General features: G+C 62.7%; 3 protein-coding genes across 5 annotated transcripts; all 3 read left to right on the forward strand.

Moving 5' to 3' along the window:
* The first annotated feature begins 735 nt into the window (after positions 1–735).
* Positions 736–3,566, forward strand: DPM2 (dolichyl-phosphate mannosyltransferase subunit 2, regulatory). The gene is made up of 4 exons (XM_050319955.1): positions 736–763; positions 1,261–1,350; positions 2,348–2,450; positions 2,736–3,566. The coding sequence occupies exons 1-4, from the start codon at positions 761–763 to the stop codon at positions 2,792–2,794; spliced, it is 255 nt and encodes an 84-aa protein (XP_050175912.1). The 5' UTR covers positions 736–760; the 3' UTR covers positions 2,795–3,566.
* A 247-nt stretch (positions 3,567–3,813) lies between these two features.
* Positions 3,814–7,237, forward strand: ST6GALNAC4 (ST6 N-acetylgalactosaminide alpha-2,6-sialyltransferase 4). The gene is made up of 6 exons (XM_050319948.1): positions 3,814–4,196; positions 4,982–5,058; positions 5,348–5,518; positions 5,662–6,074; positions 6,210–6,317; positions 6,400–7,237. Exons 2-6 carry the CDS (start codon positions 5,047–5,049, stop codon positions 6,587–6,589), a joined length of 894 nt encoding a protein of 297 aa, XP_050175905.1. The 5' UTR covers positions 3,814–4,196; positions 4,982–5,046; the 3' UTR covers positions 6,590–7,237.
* A 945-nt stretch (positions 7,238–8,182) lies between these two features.
* ST6GALNAC6 (ST6 N-acetylgalactosaminide alpha-2,6-sialyltransferase 6) lies at positions 8,183–13,253 on the forward strand. 3 transcript variants are annotated; one of them, XM_050319950.1, is made up of 7 exons: positions 8,183–8,274; positions 8,701–8,815; positions 9,694–9,758; positions 9,896–10,075; positions 10,234–10,631; positions 10,827–10,934; positions 11,015–13,253. In XM_050319950.1, the coding sequence occupies exons 3-7, from the start codon at positions 9,744–9,746 to the stop codon at positions 11,202–11,204; spliced, it is 891 nt and encodes a 296-aa protein (XP_050175907.1). In that variant the 5' UTR covers positions 8,183–8,274; positions 8,701–8,815; positions 9,694–9,743; the 3' UTR covers positions 11,205–13,253. The 3 variants fall into 3 exon arrangements, with proteins under 3 accessions (XP_050175907.1, XP_050175906.1, XP_050175908.1); XM_050319949.1 differs by having other exon boundaries at positions 8,224–8,434; XM_050319951.1 differs by lacking the exons at positions 8,183–8,274; positions 8,701–8,815 and having other exon boundaries at positions 8,897–9,758.
* The last annotated feature ends 493 nt before the right edge of the window (positions 13,254–13,746 follow it).

The following is a 13,746-nucleotide window of genomic DNA, read 5'->3' on the forward strand; positions in this document are numbered from 1 at the left end:
AGATCCCTGCCAGCCCTTCTCTGCGGATGGAGAGGGGAGCTGGCAGCACATCACCAGTCCCGTGGAAGCAGCGATCCCAGGGAAAGGTGACCTGGCTGAGTGGCCAGCAAGTGTCCCTTGTTCCTGAATGCCAGGTTCTGTTTGATTCCCGCTGTCCTGCTCTGCTCCCAGGCTGGCCTGGGGGAAGGAACCTCAGCCCCGCAGGCTCCAGGGAAGGGAGTGGAGTTCTCTGGGTTCTCTTGGCTTGTGGCGGAGCCGCCCCTCTGTCAGCCTTGCCCTGGTTTCGGGTAGGGGAGGCAGCCATGCGCTCCCTTGTGTCCCTCGGCTGCTGGGTCTCCCTTCTCCCTGCGGGTGTGTTTGGAGGCACGGCCGGGCCGCAGGCTCTGTGTCCCGCGGGATGCACCCTGTTCCCGAAGGAGACCCATTCCCCGGCACCGGGAGCTGTGGAAGGGATCTGAGTCCCGCACGAGGGACAGGGAGGGCGGGAGCGCTGTCGGCCCGTCAGGCGTTACCCCCTGCCAGGCTCGGGGCGGCGCCGCACGCGAGGGATCCCCGAATTCCCTGGATTTGGGGGAGTTCCCCGGATTTCAGGGCTGATGGGGGCGGGGCCTCCCGCACGCCCCGCCCAGCGCCGCGCGCCCCCTAACCACCCGCGCTGATTGGTCGCCGCCGAGCGCGGTGCGGGCGGGGCTGTCGGACCGCGCGCTGATTGGCGGGCGCTCCGGAAGGGGCGGTGCCGGCGGGGAGCGGCCCGGGCGCCATGGTGAGTGCGGGCAGGGCCGCGGGGCGTGAGGGGGAACGGGGGGGCTCCTCCCGCAACCGGGGCTTCCCCCGCGCCCGCACCCTCCCTGCTCGGCCCGGCACCACAGCCGGCTTGAGCTGAATCGCGGCCAGGAGTCCGCTCGGGGTCCCCATGACTGCCGCCCCCGCGGAGAGCCCGGGCCCGGCCGCCTCCCGAGGTCGGCGGGGTCGGTGCTTGGGTGGCCCGGGACGGGATGCGGGGTGTGAGCTGACTCGGGGGACTCCCAACTACAGGGGCCAGGTGGTCCCTGCAGCCCCCGCTGGGTTGTCCCGCCGCAGCGGCCCCGGCCCCGCGGTGTCCCCTCCGCTGGATGTCCCCTCCCTGCGGTGTCCCCTCCCCGCGGTGTCCCATCCCCGCGGTATTCCAGCCCCGCGGTGACACAACAAAGGTGCCATCGGCAGCTTCCGCACAGGCACTGCCGTCCCGGTCCCACTCTGACTCTTTCTCTCCCTTCGCAGGCCACAGCGACGGACCAGCTGGTTGGGTTCGGCTTGGTCGCCTTCAGCCTGGTCCTGTTTGTTTACTACACCCTCTGGATCATCGTGCTGGTACGGGTCTCCTCTGGCCATTATAACGCAGTCACTCCACACTCAGGTGTTTCCCCAGCCTTTGTTCAGGTGCTGATGTGTCCGTGTACCCCAAGGACTCCTGCCTTCTGGGTTAAAAATTTCAGGGCAGAGCTTCCTCTGTGTGCTGGCACAGCCCTTGTCCCTTCTGGGTATGCCTGGCCTTGCCTGGCCGAGACCAAATATCAATTGTGGTGCTCGCCTGCTGCTCTGAGACAGGCCAGCCCAGCCAGGGTGGGATCTGGGGCTCATTCAAGTCATTGGGGAGAGCTGAAGCCTTGCCCTGATGGAGGTGTGACCATCAGTGTCCACATTTGCATCCCCCAGATTCATGGTTCTTGTTGGAGAAGACAGAGGAAAACATAAGAGAGATGAACCTTAACAAATTTGGAGCCTGGTAGGGAGGAGAAGAGCTTAGGGAATGGAGAGCTCTGGGAAAGTGATTTGTGAGGCTGCCCACTTCTGGGAGATGACACATCAGCTGGGTCATTAATGTTTTTTCCCTGGAAAGAACTTCTCATGAGCTTTCCAGGTGTGCAAGAGCCCAGGGCTGATGTCCAAACTCCTGGCAACTTCTCCTCCAACTCTGAGGGTTTTGAATTCCCCTCTTGCATCTGCTGCCCTGATCCGTGTCAGTGCTGCCAGCGGTCCCAGAGCCATGCTGGTGTTCCCGGCAGTCCTGGAGCTGTAGATGCACTCCTTGCTGTGTGGGAATCCTCACACTGCTCTCTAGTGTCCAGAGCCGTACACTGATGGATCCTGGCGGGATCCCCACGGAGCAGAGCCGTTGTCAGCCGCTCCCTTCTGCAAGGCAGCGAGCCGGGGGATTTGCTCTGCACCGGCAGCTGTGCCCACCCCGAGCCCCCAGGGCTGTGGGACCCCCTGTGCCAGCCCTGGTAGCCCCCTCTCGAGGCTGCAGGTGCTGGGGGCGTGCCCTGGTGTTCTGCCCACCTGCTGACCCCCCTCTCTGTCCCTGCAGCCTTTCATCGACAGCGACCATGGGATCCACCAGTACTTCCTGCCCCGGGAATACGCAGTTATCATCCCCGTGGTGGCTGGGCTGCTGCTGCTGCTATTTATAGGTGAGAGTTATTTCTGTTCTAATTAGAAACTTCTAAATTAGGAAGAGAGAAGAGGGTTGCTTGGGGCTTAGCTAATGTGTGACACTCGTGACACTCTGTGTGGCTGCTGCCACAGCTTAGCCTGGCCCGGGGACTCAGGGGTGTGTCTGCGTGTGACTTTGGCTGTTTGAACCTCTGGGCAGTGGAATTTTCTTGCTCTCTCAGCTGAGGCTCTGTTTCTCACTACCAGAAGTGCCTGGAATTACAAGTTTTCTGGCTGAATCTGTTCTCTCTCTCTCATGGCAGGTGTTTTTATAATGATCGTGATGTGGAAGAGCAGGAAACCTGCCAAGAAATCGGACTGAAGGCCCGGCTGAGATGAGGAGAAGGTGCCCAGCCTGTGGCATCGTAGCCAGGAAAAGACTGTTCCTGCAGCTCTGGGCAAACACCTCCTCCAGGGTGCCCAAGCTGCTCCCACGTTCCTTCCAGCGGAGACTAAACCACCTGTAGTTTACAACTTACTGACCAAAGGGAAGCAGGACTCATCCAAGACTCATCAAGAGAGGGACCAGAGCCCTGCTGAGGGACCTTCTCCCCATCTGGGGCTGCCCTGCCTGGCCCCTGGGCACTCCTTCCCCTCTGCTCTGGCCCTGCCCAGTAGTTTGTTCCTTCTGGGGTTTTTTAAACGTTTACATACAGTTCATGTGGGGGGGGTTGGATTCAAATTTGAAGAAATGAGACTTTGGTGTTGGGAAGGGCACGTTTGCCTTCTCCATTTGCTGCTGGCAGGGCTAATCATGGTGCTGGGGGCTCTTTCCTTTCAGAAGAGGGACCCCCATGAGGATGGGTGTGCAGAGGATGCAGGGACAGTGCTGCCCTGTGCACCCCCTCCTGCAGTCACCTGGCTGAGAGGGTGGCAAGGAGACGTCCTGGATCACAGGGAATTGTTTGGGTGCAGTTCCCATCGCAGCTGTCAGTGCTGGCTGGGTTCCTGCCCTGGACAAGGCTCCACATGGGGATGGGGATGAGCAGGCCAGCGTGGTGGCACCGTCCTTCCCCCGTGGGATTTCCTCCCCTGGCAGCTCCCCTGGATCACAGCGAGCAGGATCACCCTCAATAAAGGTCTGCAAGGTCTCAGTCCCTGTCCTCTGCCCGTGCCAAGGGATGCCACAGGTCAACCAGGATGGGTTCAACTGCATGTCCTGTCTCCCATCCTGCCAGGGGGTGATACTGGTGGCTGGGGTGCCACAGGTCTTGGGCTGAACCTGGCTGCAGGAGTCACTGCGTGGGTTCACAGGAGAGGTCATAAAATGACCTCTGGCTGGAGGTTTGTTTCCAGCTCTTGCAGAGGCTGCCTGGCTGTGCCAGGTTGTTGCTCTTGCCTCCCTTAGGTTGAGTCCTCATCCCCCCGTTCTCCCTTGCTGCTCCTCCTGGTGAGGAACCCCTCTTTGCCCTTCCCAGCCCCTCACCCGCTGGTCAGGGCTCAGCCCACCCCACAAGGGTGGGTTTGGGCTGGGGCAGGGGGAGGCAAAAGGGGGAAGAATTCAGTGGTGACATGTCTCCTCCCCCTGGCACTGCTTCCTGTGCAGAAGCCCCGTGATGTCCCTGTCAGTGTCCCTTCTTCCTCCCGATCCAGGCCTGTGCAGGACGGAGTCCGGAGCGGTTTCAAGGTTACATCTCATATTTCTTTATCAGCAGTAGCAGAAATTAAAGCCCAGTGTCCCATCCTGGGCTGGCTGCAGCTCACTCTGGGGTCACATCTCTCAGGTACTGTGTGTTTTGACTGTGGCAAGAGGGGCTGCAGATGACAAGTGGCCCCCAGGGCCATCAGACGGGGCCCAGGGCACCGAGGGGTCACTGGCCTCGGCCCCGCTCCTGAGCCATTCCGGATCCTTGTGCTCCCTGGGCTCTCCAGGGTCCAGCGTGGTTGGGAGCTGGTGGAGGACTGAGTTGAGAGAGGAGCTGGGACAGGGGGCTGCAGGGACCCTTGGGCAGGAGTGGAGCCTGAGAGGGCAGAGCAGGAGTGGGGAGAGACATGGGGGGTCGGTCCCGGGGCACACGGTAAGAAGAAGCGGGGGTCGGTACGGGGGTACACGGGTGGGCGCGTCCGCGGAGCAGCCGGGCCGCGGGGCGGGGCGGGTGGGGCGGTCCCGGTGCCGGTCCCGGCCCCGGCAGTGCCCTCTCGGCTCCGCCCCGCCGCGGCCCGCCAGCCCCGGTCCCCGCCCGGCCGGGATGCGGGAGCCGCCGGCGGCCTCCTGGGGCTCCCGGCGCGGTGAGTGGGGCCCGCACCGGGCACCGGGGGCGCTGCTGCGGGGGGACATCCCGGCCCAGCCCCCTGCCCGGCGGGGCGGCACCCGCGGAGGCCCGGGGGGTACTGGGCGAGTGGGGGGATCCGGGGCATGGGGTGCGGTGGGGGGGTCCTGGTTCTGGCCCCGGGGGGTCCCGGCACGAGGAATGGGGGTGACACAGGGGCGTTGGGGGACAGGGGGAGGTGGATCTCCCTGGGTATCTTCCTCCCGGGAGTACCGCTGCTGACCTCGCTCCGCATGCAGGGTGCGAACCCCCACCCTGCGGGGGACCCCCGGACCCTGCCTGGTGACCCGCCAGCCCCTCGAGGATGAAGACGCTGGTGAGTACCCGCAGGGACGGGAGGCGAGGGGCCGGTGCGACCCCCCCAGCATCCAGGCGGCCGCTCGCCCCGAAAGCGATGCTGAGGTGGGGGCTGAGCCCGCAGCTGGCGGTGCCCGCGGGCGGCGCGGAGCCCGTGGGGGGTGCGGGCATCGCCGCTGCAGGAAGCGAGCCGGGCCCGGCGCATCCTCCGAGGGGCTGCCCCCGGCATGGCCGCGGGGCCACCGGCATCCGACGTGGGGCCGGTGCACGTGGCCAGGCCCGGAGAACCCTCCGCACTCTGCTTCCAGGTCCGGCTCTTCTTCACGCTGGTGTGCACAGCGGTGGTGGCGGTGCTGTACATCCTGCTGTCCTCCCTCGCCCGCCCGCAGCCCTGCTGCCAGGCCCCGGGGCAGCAGGGCAGCCCCGCGGCATCCACCCTCCGTAGCTTCCAGGGATACAGCCGCGTTCCCGACGGGAAGGTGCGTAGGGATGGGGGCAGCGCTGGGGCAGCTTGACCCACCCGTGCCTCAGTTTCCCTTCCTTAGGGAAGGGCAGACAGGGGCTGCGGTGTGTCCAGCCGCTGCGGAAGGGAAGGGGGAGCTGACGGTGCATCTCCCCACAGCCGCTGGAGCGAGCACTGTGCCGCCACTGCGCCGTGGTGTCCAGCTCGGGGCAGATGCTGGGCTCTCACCTGGGACAGGCCATCGACGGGCAGGAGTGCGTCCTGCGCATGAACCACGCCCCCACCGCCGGCTACGAGGAGGATGTGGGGGCGCGGAGCACCATCCGGGTGGTCTCGCACACCAGCGTCCCACTGCTGCTGAGGAACCAGCCCTACTTCTTCCAGCAGTCCCAGGAGACCCTCTACATCATTTGGGGGCCAGCAAAGAAGCTGAACAGGGAAAAGATGGGCTCGACCTACCAGGCGCTGCTGAAGGTGACGCAGACGTACCCCCAGCTGCAGATCTACACCCTGACTGAGGAGAAGATGACATACTGTGACAACGTCTTCCAGAACGAGACAGGGAAGAACAGGTACTGCTGGCTCCTGAGGGCCCCCATCGGGTCCCCCTGATGTGGCACCCATTCCCCCCCACACTAGGCACCCGTAGCCCAGCCAGGCTGGCAGCACTGTGCCACCCGCTCCAGCGCAGCCACGGTTCTTCACAGGATGAAATCCGGCTCCTTCCTGAGCACGGGCTGGTTCACCATGATCCTGGCCATGGAGCTGTGTGAGCAGATCCGTGTCTTCGGCATGGTCAGCGACAGCTACTGCAGGTGCGTGGGGGGCTGCGGGGGCAGGCAGGGGGTGGTCTGGTGTCCCCCCAGGTCCCACACCCACTCCATGCCCTCCTGCCAGGGAGAAGAACCACTCCAGTGTGCCATACCACTACTTCGAGAAGGGCCGGCTGGACGAGTGCAAGATGTACCTGATGCACGAGCGCGCCCGGCGCGCCGGGCACCGCTTCATCACCGAGAAGGCCATCTTCTCCCGCTGGGCCAAGAGGAGGAACATAGTCTTCACCCACCCGTCCTGGGCGGGCGGGTAGGGCGCCAGCCACGGGTTGAGGCAGCAGAGACCCCGGCGGCGGGGCAGTTCTCATCCTGCACCAGCGTGTCTCGGCTCTGCCAGTGCCACAGTTGAACGTCTTTTGCCAAGCCCTGGAGCAGGGATTCTCCATCTTTGCAGCGGCAGGGCCTGTTCCCCCAGCTGGTGGGTGGGCTGGGACCCCCCATGTCGCTGCATGGGGAGTGTGAGCTGGACCCATGGAGCCCTATCAGCTCCAGACATCTGCCTGTATGGACGCAGGATGACCATGAAGGTTTTCTGCCCACTCTTCTAGGAAGAATATTTAATGCAGATTAAACACTTGCCCTGCTGGGCTCTAGCAGGACATGGGGCAGGAGAGCTCAGCCCTGCCAGGGCCACAAAGTGGTGCCTCTCCCAGGGGTGAAGCTCTGCTGTGGTCCTTGTTCCACTTGTGCCCTGAAACCCAGTGCAGGGAGCCAAATTCAGGCTCCCTCATCCTGCTGCCTTCTGCTGCTCAGTGCCTGGGCAGGTCCCTGCAGCCCCCTGCATCCCCCCAGCTGAGAAGCCCTGGAGCCACATGTGCCCTGGGGGCTCCGAGTTGCCTTGTCACAAGTGCCCTTGGATTCAGACCAAAGCAAACGTGGCTATTAAAAGTGTTTTTAATTCAGTGGTGCCCCATGTTGTGCCCCTTTGTGGCTGATGAACGTGGGGACAGGGGAGACGACAGCTGATCACTGGGCTGCTGGTGCCCAGCTCCACTGCCAGGCTATAAATAAGGGGGAGGTGACAAGGGGGTAGAGCTGAGCCTCAGCATGGAGGAGGGTGCTGAAAGCAGTTGAGGTTATTTGGGAACCAGCAGCTGCATCTCTGCAAGATGGGTGCTGGGTCTGGGCTGATCCTTGGCCTCACAGGGCTCAGCTCTGCTGGGCTGCAAGCAGGACGCTGTGGCAGCTCCTGTGTCCCTGGAGAGATGGGACATGCCACAGGCACTTTTGTGGCCCTGAACCCATAGCAGCTTTTTGAACCCATAACAAGTGCCATGTGTCTGGGGAGCCAGGGAGAGAGGAGAGGCAGAGATGTTGGGGGTGCAGTGAGGAGTGAACGGTCTGGGAACTTCTGGAAATGTTGCCAGGGCAGTTTCTCCAGGGAGTGCAGCAGAGGAGCCCGTGGAGCTCTTTTCCTCATACCCCAGCTGCTACAGCTTTTCCTCATACCTCAGTTGTCACAGCCCCATGCAGGGCAGGGCATCACTGGCACGCAGAGCCAGAATCCCTCTGGACAGGCACCAGGGATGCACCTGCCAGCAGTGGAGCTCCTTCCCTGCCCCACAAAACCCCTCAGAGAGGGGTTCTGCTCTGCTCAGCCAGCGCGGGGGAGGCCGTGGCATCTCAGCAATGCGCTGGGTCAGGCACCGCGAGCTACTCCTGGCGCTGCCGGGCAGCGCTTGGCCCCATCCTCCCACCGGGGGCGGGCAGGGCAGGGGGGCATCCCCGGCCTTCCCCGTCGGGGTCCAGAGCGGGGAGGGCGGCACTAGGACCCCGTGGCTCTTCCTTTCCCGGGAGGGCGGCACTAGGACCCCGTGGCTCTTCCTTTCCCGGGAGGGCGGCACTGGGACCCGGCGGCTCCCCCCCCATCGCGGGAAGGCGGCGCTAGGACCCGGCCTGGGCGGCAGCGGCGGCGATATCGTTATCGATAGCGATATCGGTATCGATAGCGATATCGGTATCGGCAGCGGTATCGCAGCGCACTGCGGGGCGGGAGGAGCGGTCGGTGCATCCCGCGCGTCCCCTCCGGGCCCGTTCAGCCGGTGCAGGGGCGGAATTCTCCGTGTCTGGCGGGGGAGCGGCCCCCGCCCCCGGGACCGGTGCGCGGGGGATGGAGGGGTGGGAAGGGTCCGGCTCCCGCCGTGTCGCCGCTGCCGGGGACGGGGGGGCTGCACCCCGAGGCTGGGGAGGACTCGGGCGTGGGAGCGGCGGGAGGTTCGCGCCCCGGGCCGGGCGGGTTTTCCCCTTCCCTGGGGACGGGGGAGGATTCGCATCCGGGGCTGAGGGACCCCCGGGGTTCGCATCTGGGGCTGGGGGACCTCCGGCGGGGGAAGGGGGTCGGGTCTGGAGCAGCCCTTTCCCGCAGAGCGGCGATGTGAGCCCCGGGCCCCGCCATGGCCGAGCCCGCCGGAGGGGCCGGGCAGCCCCCGCCGCCCGCGGGGCGCAGGAGGTGACGGACCCCCCATGAGAGCCCCCAACAGGTAAGGCCGAGGGGTCCCGCCGTGGGGTCCCCTCCGAGGGGTCCCCCATGGCCCCAGAGCTATGCAGGGAGAGAAGTGCGGTCCGGGAGTGGGGGTCCCACAGCCTCCCCAGCCCCCGCACGGCGAAGGCTCCCCCAGCATCGCCCCCAGCATCACATGGCCTGGGGTCCCCGGGCAGGCTGGCACCTTCCCGGGCACCGGCACCGGCCCTGAGAGCCTCTCGAGGTCTCAGCTCCCCCGAGGCGTTGATCCCAGGCTGTTGCATAATTTTTGTTCCAGTGCAATTAGTAAAGAGGCTTCAGGGTTTTTAATTTCCACTTGGCTCCAAGCGCTCCAGGAGCGGCTGGGACTTACTACCCAGGGCTCACAAAAGTAAACTGGGTCAGTCTGTTTCAAGTGGAGGTTAGAGAGGATCCCTGGGGTACTCTGGGGTTCACCCCACACACCTTGGCCCTGGGCAGCTCTGCTGGATTCAAGCCTGTGCATGCACTGAGTTGGGCAGGTCTCACTTCCGTCCGTGCCCTCCTTATCCAAGCCTCCACGGCTGTTGTTTTAATGGGATTTCACTGCACGAGCAGCAGGTTGACCCTCCCTGTGGTTTGAGCGGTTTCAGCCCCACCAACAGAGGATAATCCTCCCTGGAGCTCAGCCCAAGACAGGGATCCTGCCGGCACAAGCCGTGGCTTCTCTGCACCCCAGAGCCTGCCTGGCCTCTACCCACAGCATTTCCCTTCCCTGAATCAATTCCAGGGTTTTGTCCTCCCCTTCAAAGGGAGGAGACCTGGGAACTCATCCTACATACGGCTCCTCTGGTATCCCCACCGGGTCAGTATCATATCCCCATGGGCCAGTGCTGGGGCTGACCACGTGCCTTGCAGGTGCTCACGGGACACCGGCGACCACCGTGCGCTGAGACCGGCACAAAGACATGAGTGGCAGCGCGGTGAGTGCCAGGGAACCACCCCAAGGACCTCCCTGGGGACACCAGGCGTCCTGCTGGAGGTGCCGTGGGAGCGGGGTGGGTGCTGACACCCATGAGGTGGGTGGGGGCAGCGGCTGACGCTCTCCCCCCGCCCGCAGAGCCAGCGTGCCGCCGCCCTGGGGGTCCTCTTTGCCCTGATCATGTTGCTGATCATCTACAGCTCTGGCAATGGGAGCGAGGTCTTCCCCTACAGCCGCCTGCGGGGCAGAGCCCGCCGGCCCCCCGACCTCAAGAAGTGGGGAGTGAAAAGCGGGTACCTGCCCGTCTGTGGGAACAAGGTACGACCTGGGCCTGGCCTCAGTGGCGGGCACAGGGTCTGTCCCTCTGCTGACATCCAGCCAAACTGTCCCCTCCAGCAGTGGCTCTGCAGGGGACAGTGATGCCCTGTCCACGGTGACACCAAAAGTCACCTGCTCACAGCATTTGTCATTACCAGACCCTGACTGCCCGCTGCCACCAGTGCGTCATTGTCACCAGCTCCAGCCACCTCCTGGGCACCCACCTGGGCACGGCCATCGACGGGGCTGAGTGCACCATCCGCATGAACGATGCTCCCACCACGGGCTACGAGGCTGATGTGGGCAACAAGACCAGCTTCCGTGTGGTGGCCCACTCCAGCCTCTACCGTGTCCTCAAGCGGCCTCAGGAGTTCGTCAACAAGACCCCGGAGAACATCTTCATCTTCTGGGGGCCACCCATCAAGATGCAGAAGAGCCTCCTGAAGATCATCCAGCGCGTCTGTGCCTCCTTCCCCAACATGACGGCCTATGTCGTGTCCCCCGGCCGCATGAAGCAGTTTGATGACCTGTTTCGGGGGGAGACAGGGAAGGACAGGTACCTTGGAGCCACTTCCCATGCCGTGTCCCCCTTTCTCCAGGTCCCCAAAGGAGAGCTGGCTCTTGCAGCTGCTTCATGGGCTGCAGCACCGAGCTGGGGGTCCCTGGGGCAGGTTGGGGACGCTGGTGGTGTCTGTTATCCACATCATCTCACCTTTGTCATCCTTCACAACCCCGTTTTTTCCCTCTCCAGGGAGAAGTCGCGCTCGTGGCTCAGCACTGGGTGGTTCACCATGGTGATCGCGGTGGAGCTGTGCGACGCCGTCCACGTCTATGGCATGGTGCCACCCAGCTACTGCGGGTAAGGAGACCCCTGAGCCCCCCACCCTGGCCCTCTGGCCCCACCATGGGGCTCACACAAATGCTTCTTGCACACCACAGCCACCACCCCCCGCCCCGCCGCCTGCCCTACCACTACTACGAGCCCAAGGGCCCCGACGAGTGCACGACCTACATCCACAACGAGCGGAGCCGCAAGGGCAACCACCACCGCTTCATCACCGAGAAGAGGGTCTTCGCCAGCTGGGCCGGCCTCTACAACATCACCTTCTCCCACCCCAACTGGCCCTAGGGGCTGCCCCCTCGCCTGCCGGGCAGACCTCTGGAGCGGGGATGGATGGGGGTTTCCCTGCATCCCCCTGGGAGCGGTGGGAGCCAGGCATCCGGGTGCCTCCCACAGGACCGCCCCTGTCATGCACAGTGGCCCCGTTGCACCTGGGATGTCTTGGGGTTTGAGCTGGTTTTTGGGGGAGCCAGGTGGCGAGTGCAGGGTTTGGGGTGTCCCGCCTCCACCGGCATGGGGGTGAAATCCTGCCCCACCCTGGTCCAGGCACATTGCAGCCCCTGCAAGAATACAAAAGGGTGCCGTGTCACCTCTGCTCAGTTTGGGGTTGCATCACTTTTGGGGCCACTGCAGAGACTGTTTCCCCCAACTCTCTGAGTGGAAGGACCCCCTCTTGAAGCTCAGCCCCCCTCTGCCATGCCCAGCCCCCCAGTCTCAGTCCTCAGTCACCCCTCCCTCAGCAGAACCCCACAGTTTTTGGTGGGAACCTGTGAGGGTGGCACTTGCCATCCTCGCTGCCCCAGCACCCTGAAAACACCCATTCCCTCCCAGCACCGCTGCGCCCCACACTGCCAAAACCTTTTCTAACTGAATGATGGGATTTTGGGGAGCTTTTGGGGTTTTTGGCATTTTTTCTATCCACTTCTTGTCCCAGAGTTTGTATTTGGGTTTCCTGGCCGAAGGAACAAGCAGGGGCTGCTCATTAGTGGTAACGAAGCAGTAGCCGACTTATAAACAATTAGAAGTGGGTAGGTAGTGGTGGGCATTGGTGCTCCTTGGCACCCTGGGGCCTGGATTTTGTTATTAATATCTTAACAGCGGAGAGGACGTTTTGGGAGAACAGCTAAATATGATGTGTTTGGGTGCTGAGCCTTGGCTGGGCTCCGTGCCTCAGTTTCCCTCTGGCTGTGGCTGGGGTTTTGTGGGGCTCGGTTCAGGGGGAAGCTGTGGGGTGCCTGTGTTTTGTAATGGTTTGTACAGAAATAAATATTGCTGCAGTCTGTTGCCTTGGGCCCTGGCTCCAGGTGGGTTTTTGAGGCTGACGGTGGTGCCATCACAGCGGGTCTTGAGACCTCCAGCCCACAGTGGAGCTGTCCCTGGGTGCTCAGGAGGGTGTGGGAAAGGGACTGGTGTGTCCAGGTGGGATCCGTGTCCAGTTCCTGGCTGACTCCAGCTCTGAGCCTCTCCCCCAGTGTGGGTGGCAGCTGAGACCCCCCACACACCTTGAGTCGCCCCCAGCCACCTGCTCTGGGGTCATGGGGTCTTGAGCCAGGGTCTCTGCAGCCACAGAGGAAGAGGAGGAAGGGCAGGTAAGTGTAAGGACTTAGAGATCACAGTTGCTTGCCTCAAACACTGTTGCCACAGAAGGACTTTGCCATGAGGTGGGCACAGAATGCAGCGGCAGGATGGCGCTGGCTCGGGGCCTGGCGAGGTCTGGCTGGAACATCCTTGGTAATGTATCCAGACAAGGATTCCCACTGGCAACCTGTGGGGTGGGGCAACTGCTCGTGTGCGTATCACCTGTCAAACACAGACCACTCAGGTTATGGCACAGATGGCATCTGCGACCCCCAAAGCCCCCCCACCGCCCTGAATATGCCTTGAACCTGGGCTGTAAGTTATGCCACCGTGAGGGGAACCTGAGATAAGATACAAGTGATACGCGTGTCTCAGGCTAGGGGGTGGTAAACGAAGCTGAGAGAGACAAGAATGTATCACTGATGATGGATACAGAGTCCACAAGGAAAAACAACTCAGTAACTGTGCTGAAATCAGCAACGGCTGCGTAAAAGGTAATTCTGTCAGGGGGATATCACGACCATTGACCACAACCCACCGACTCCAGAAACCCACTGACCTCAGGACCCCGCCATCAAGAAGCTCGGGATGAAGAAGGACCAGCGGGACACTGATGGATCCAGGTGGTGCCTATATTTCTGCTTGATCTCTTTCTCGCTCTTTGCATGTTTCTCCCCCTCTACCCTTTTTTTATTATTATTATTTCTATCTCTCTACCTCACATTTTATTGTCAAATAAAATCTGTACTGTTGACTTCAGCATATGGTCTTGTTTGCACCTTAATTCAGAGGCATCTCTCAATAATCAGCTCTTAACAATAACACCACAAACCCCCTGGGGTGGGTAGGGAGGGGGTGTCAGCTGGGGATGGGGACATGGGGATGGGATGGGGACATGAGGACATTAGGAACTTAGATGGGGACATTGGGGATGCTATTCAGACCTTAGGAACAGGAATAGGGAGGTTAGGGACTTGGATGGGGACGTGGGGGTGGGATGAGGACATGGGGATGGAATGGGGACACAAGGACATTAGGGACAAGGATGGAGACATGAGGACGGGGATTAGGACGTTAGGGATGGGGACAGGAATGGGAACATCAGGGACAGAGATCGGGACATAGATGTGGATGGGGATATGAGGACGGGATGGGGAGGGGACACCAGGACTGCGATGAGAACAGCGCTCCCCTCCGAGGGGCTGGAGGAGGAGGCGCGGGGAGGCCTGGGGACCCCAGACCCTGCAGGATG

The sequence above is a fragment of the Myiozetetes cayanensis genome, unplaced genomic scaffold, assembly GCF_022539395.1.
Source record: "Myiozetetes cayanensis isolate MyiCay16 unplaced genomic scaffold, myiCay2020 scf23, whole genome shotgun sequence".
NCBI classification, from domain to species: Eukaryota; Metazoa; Chordata; class Aves; order Passeriformes; family Tyrannidae; genus Myiozetetes; species Myiozetetes cayanensis.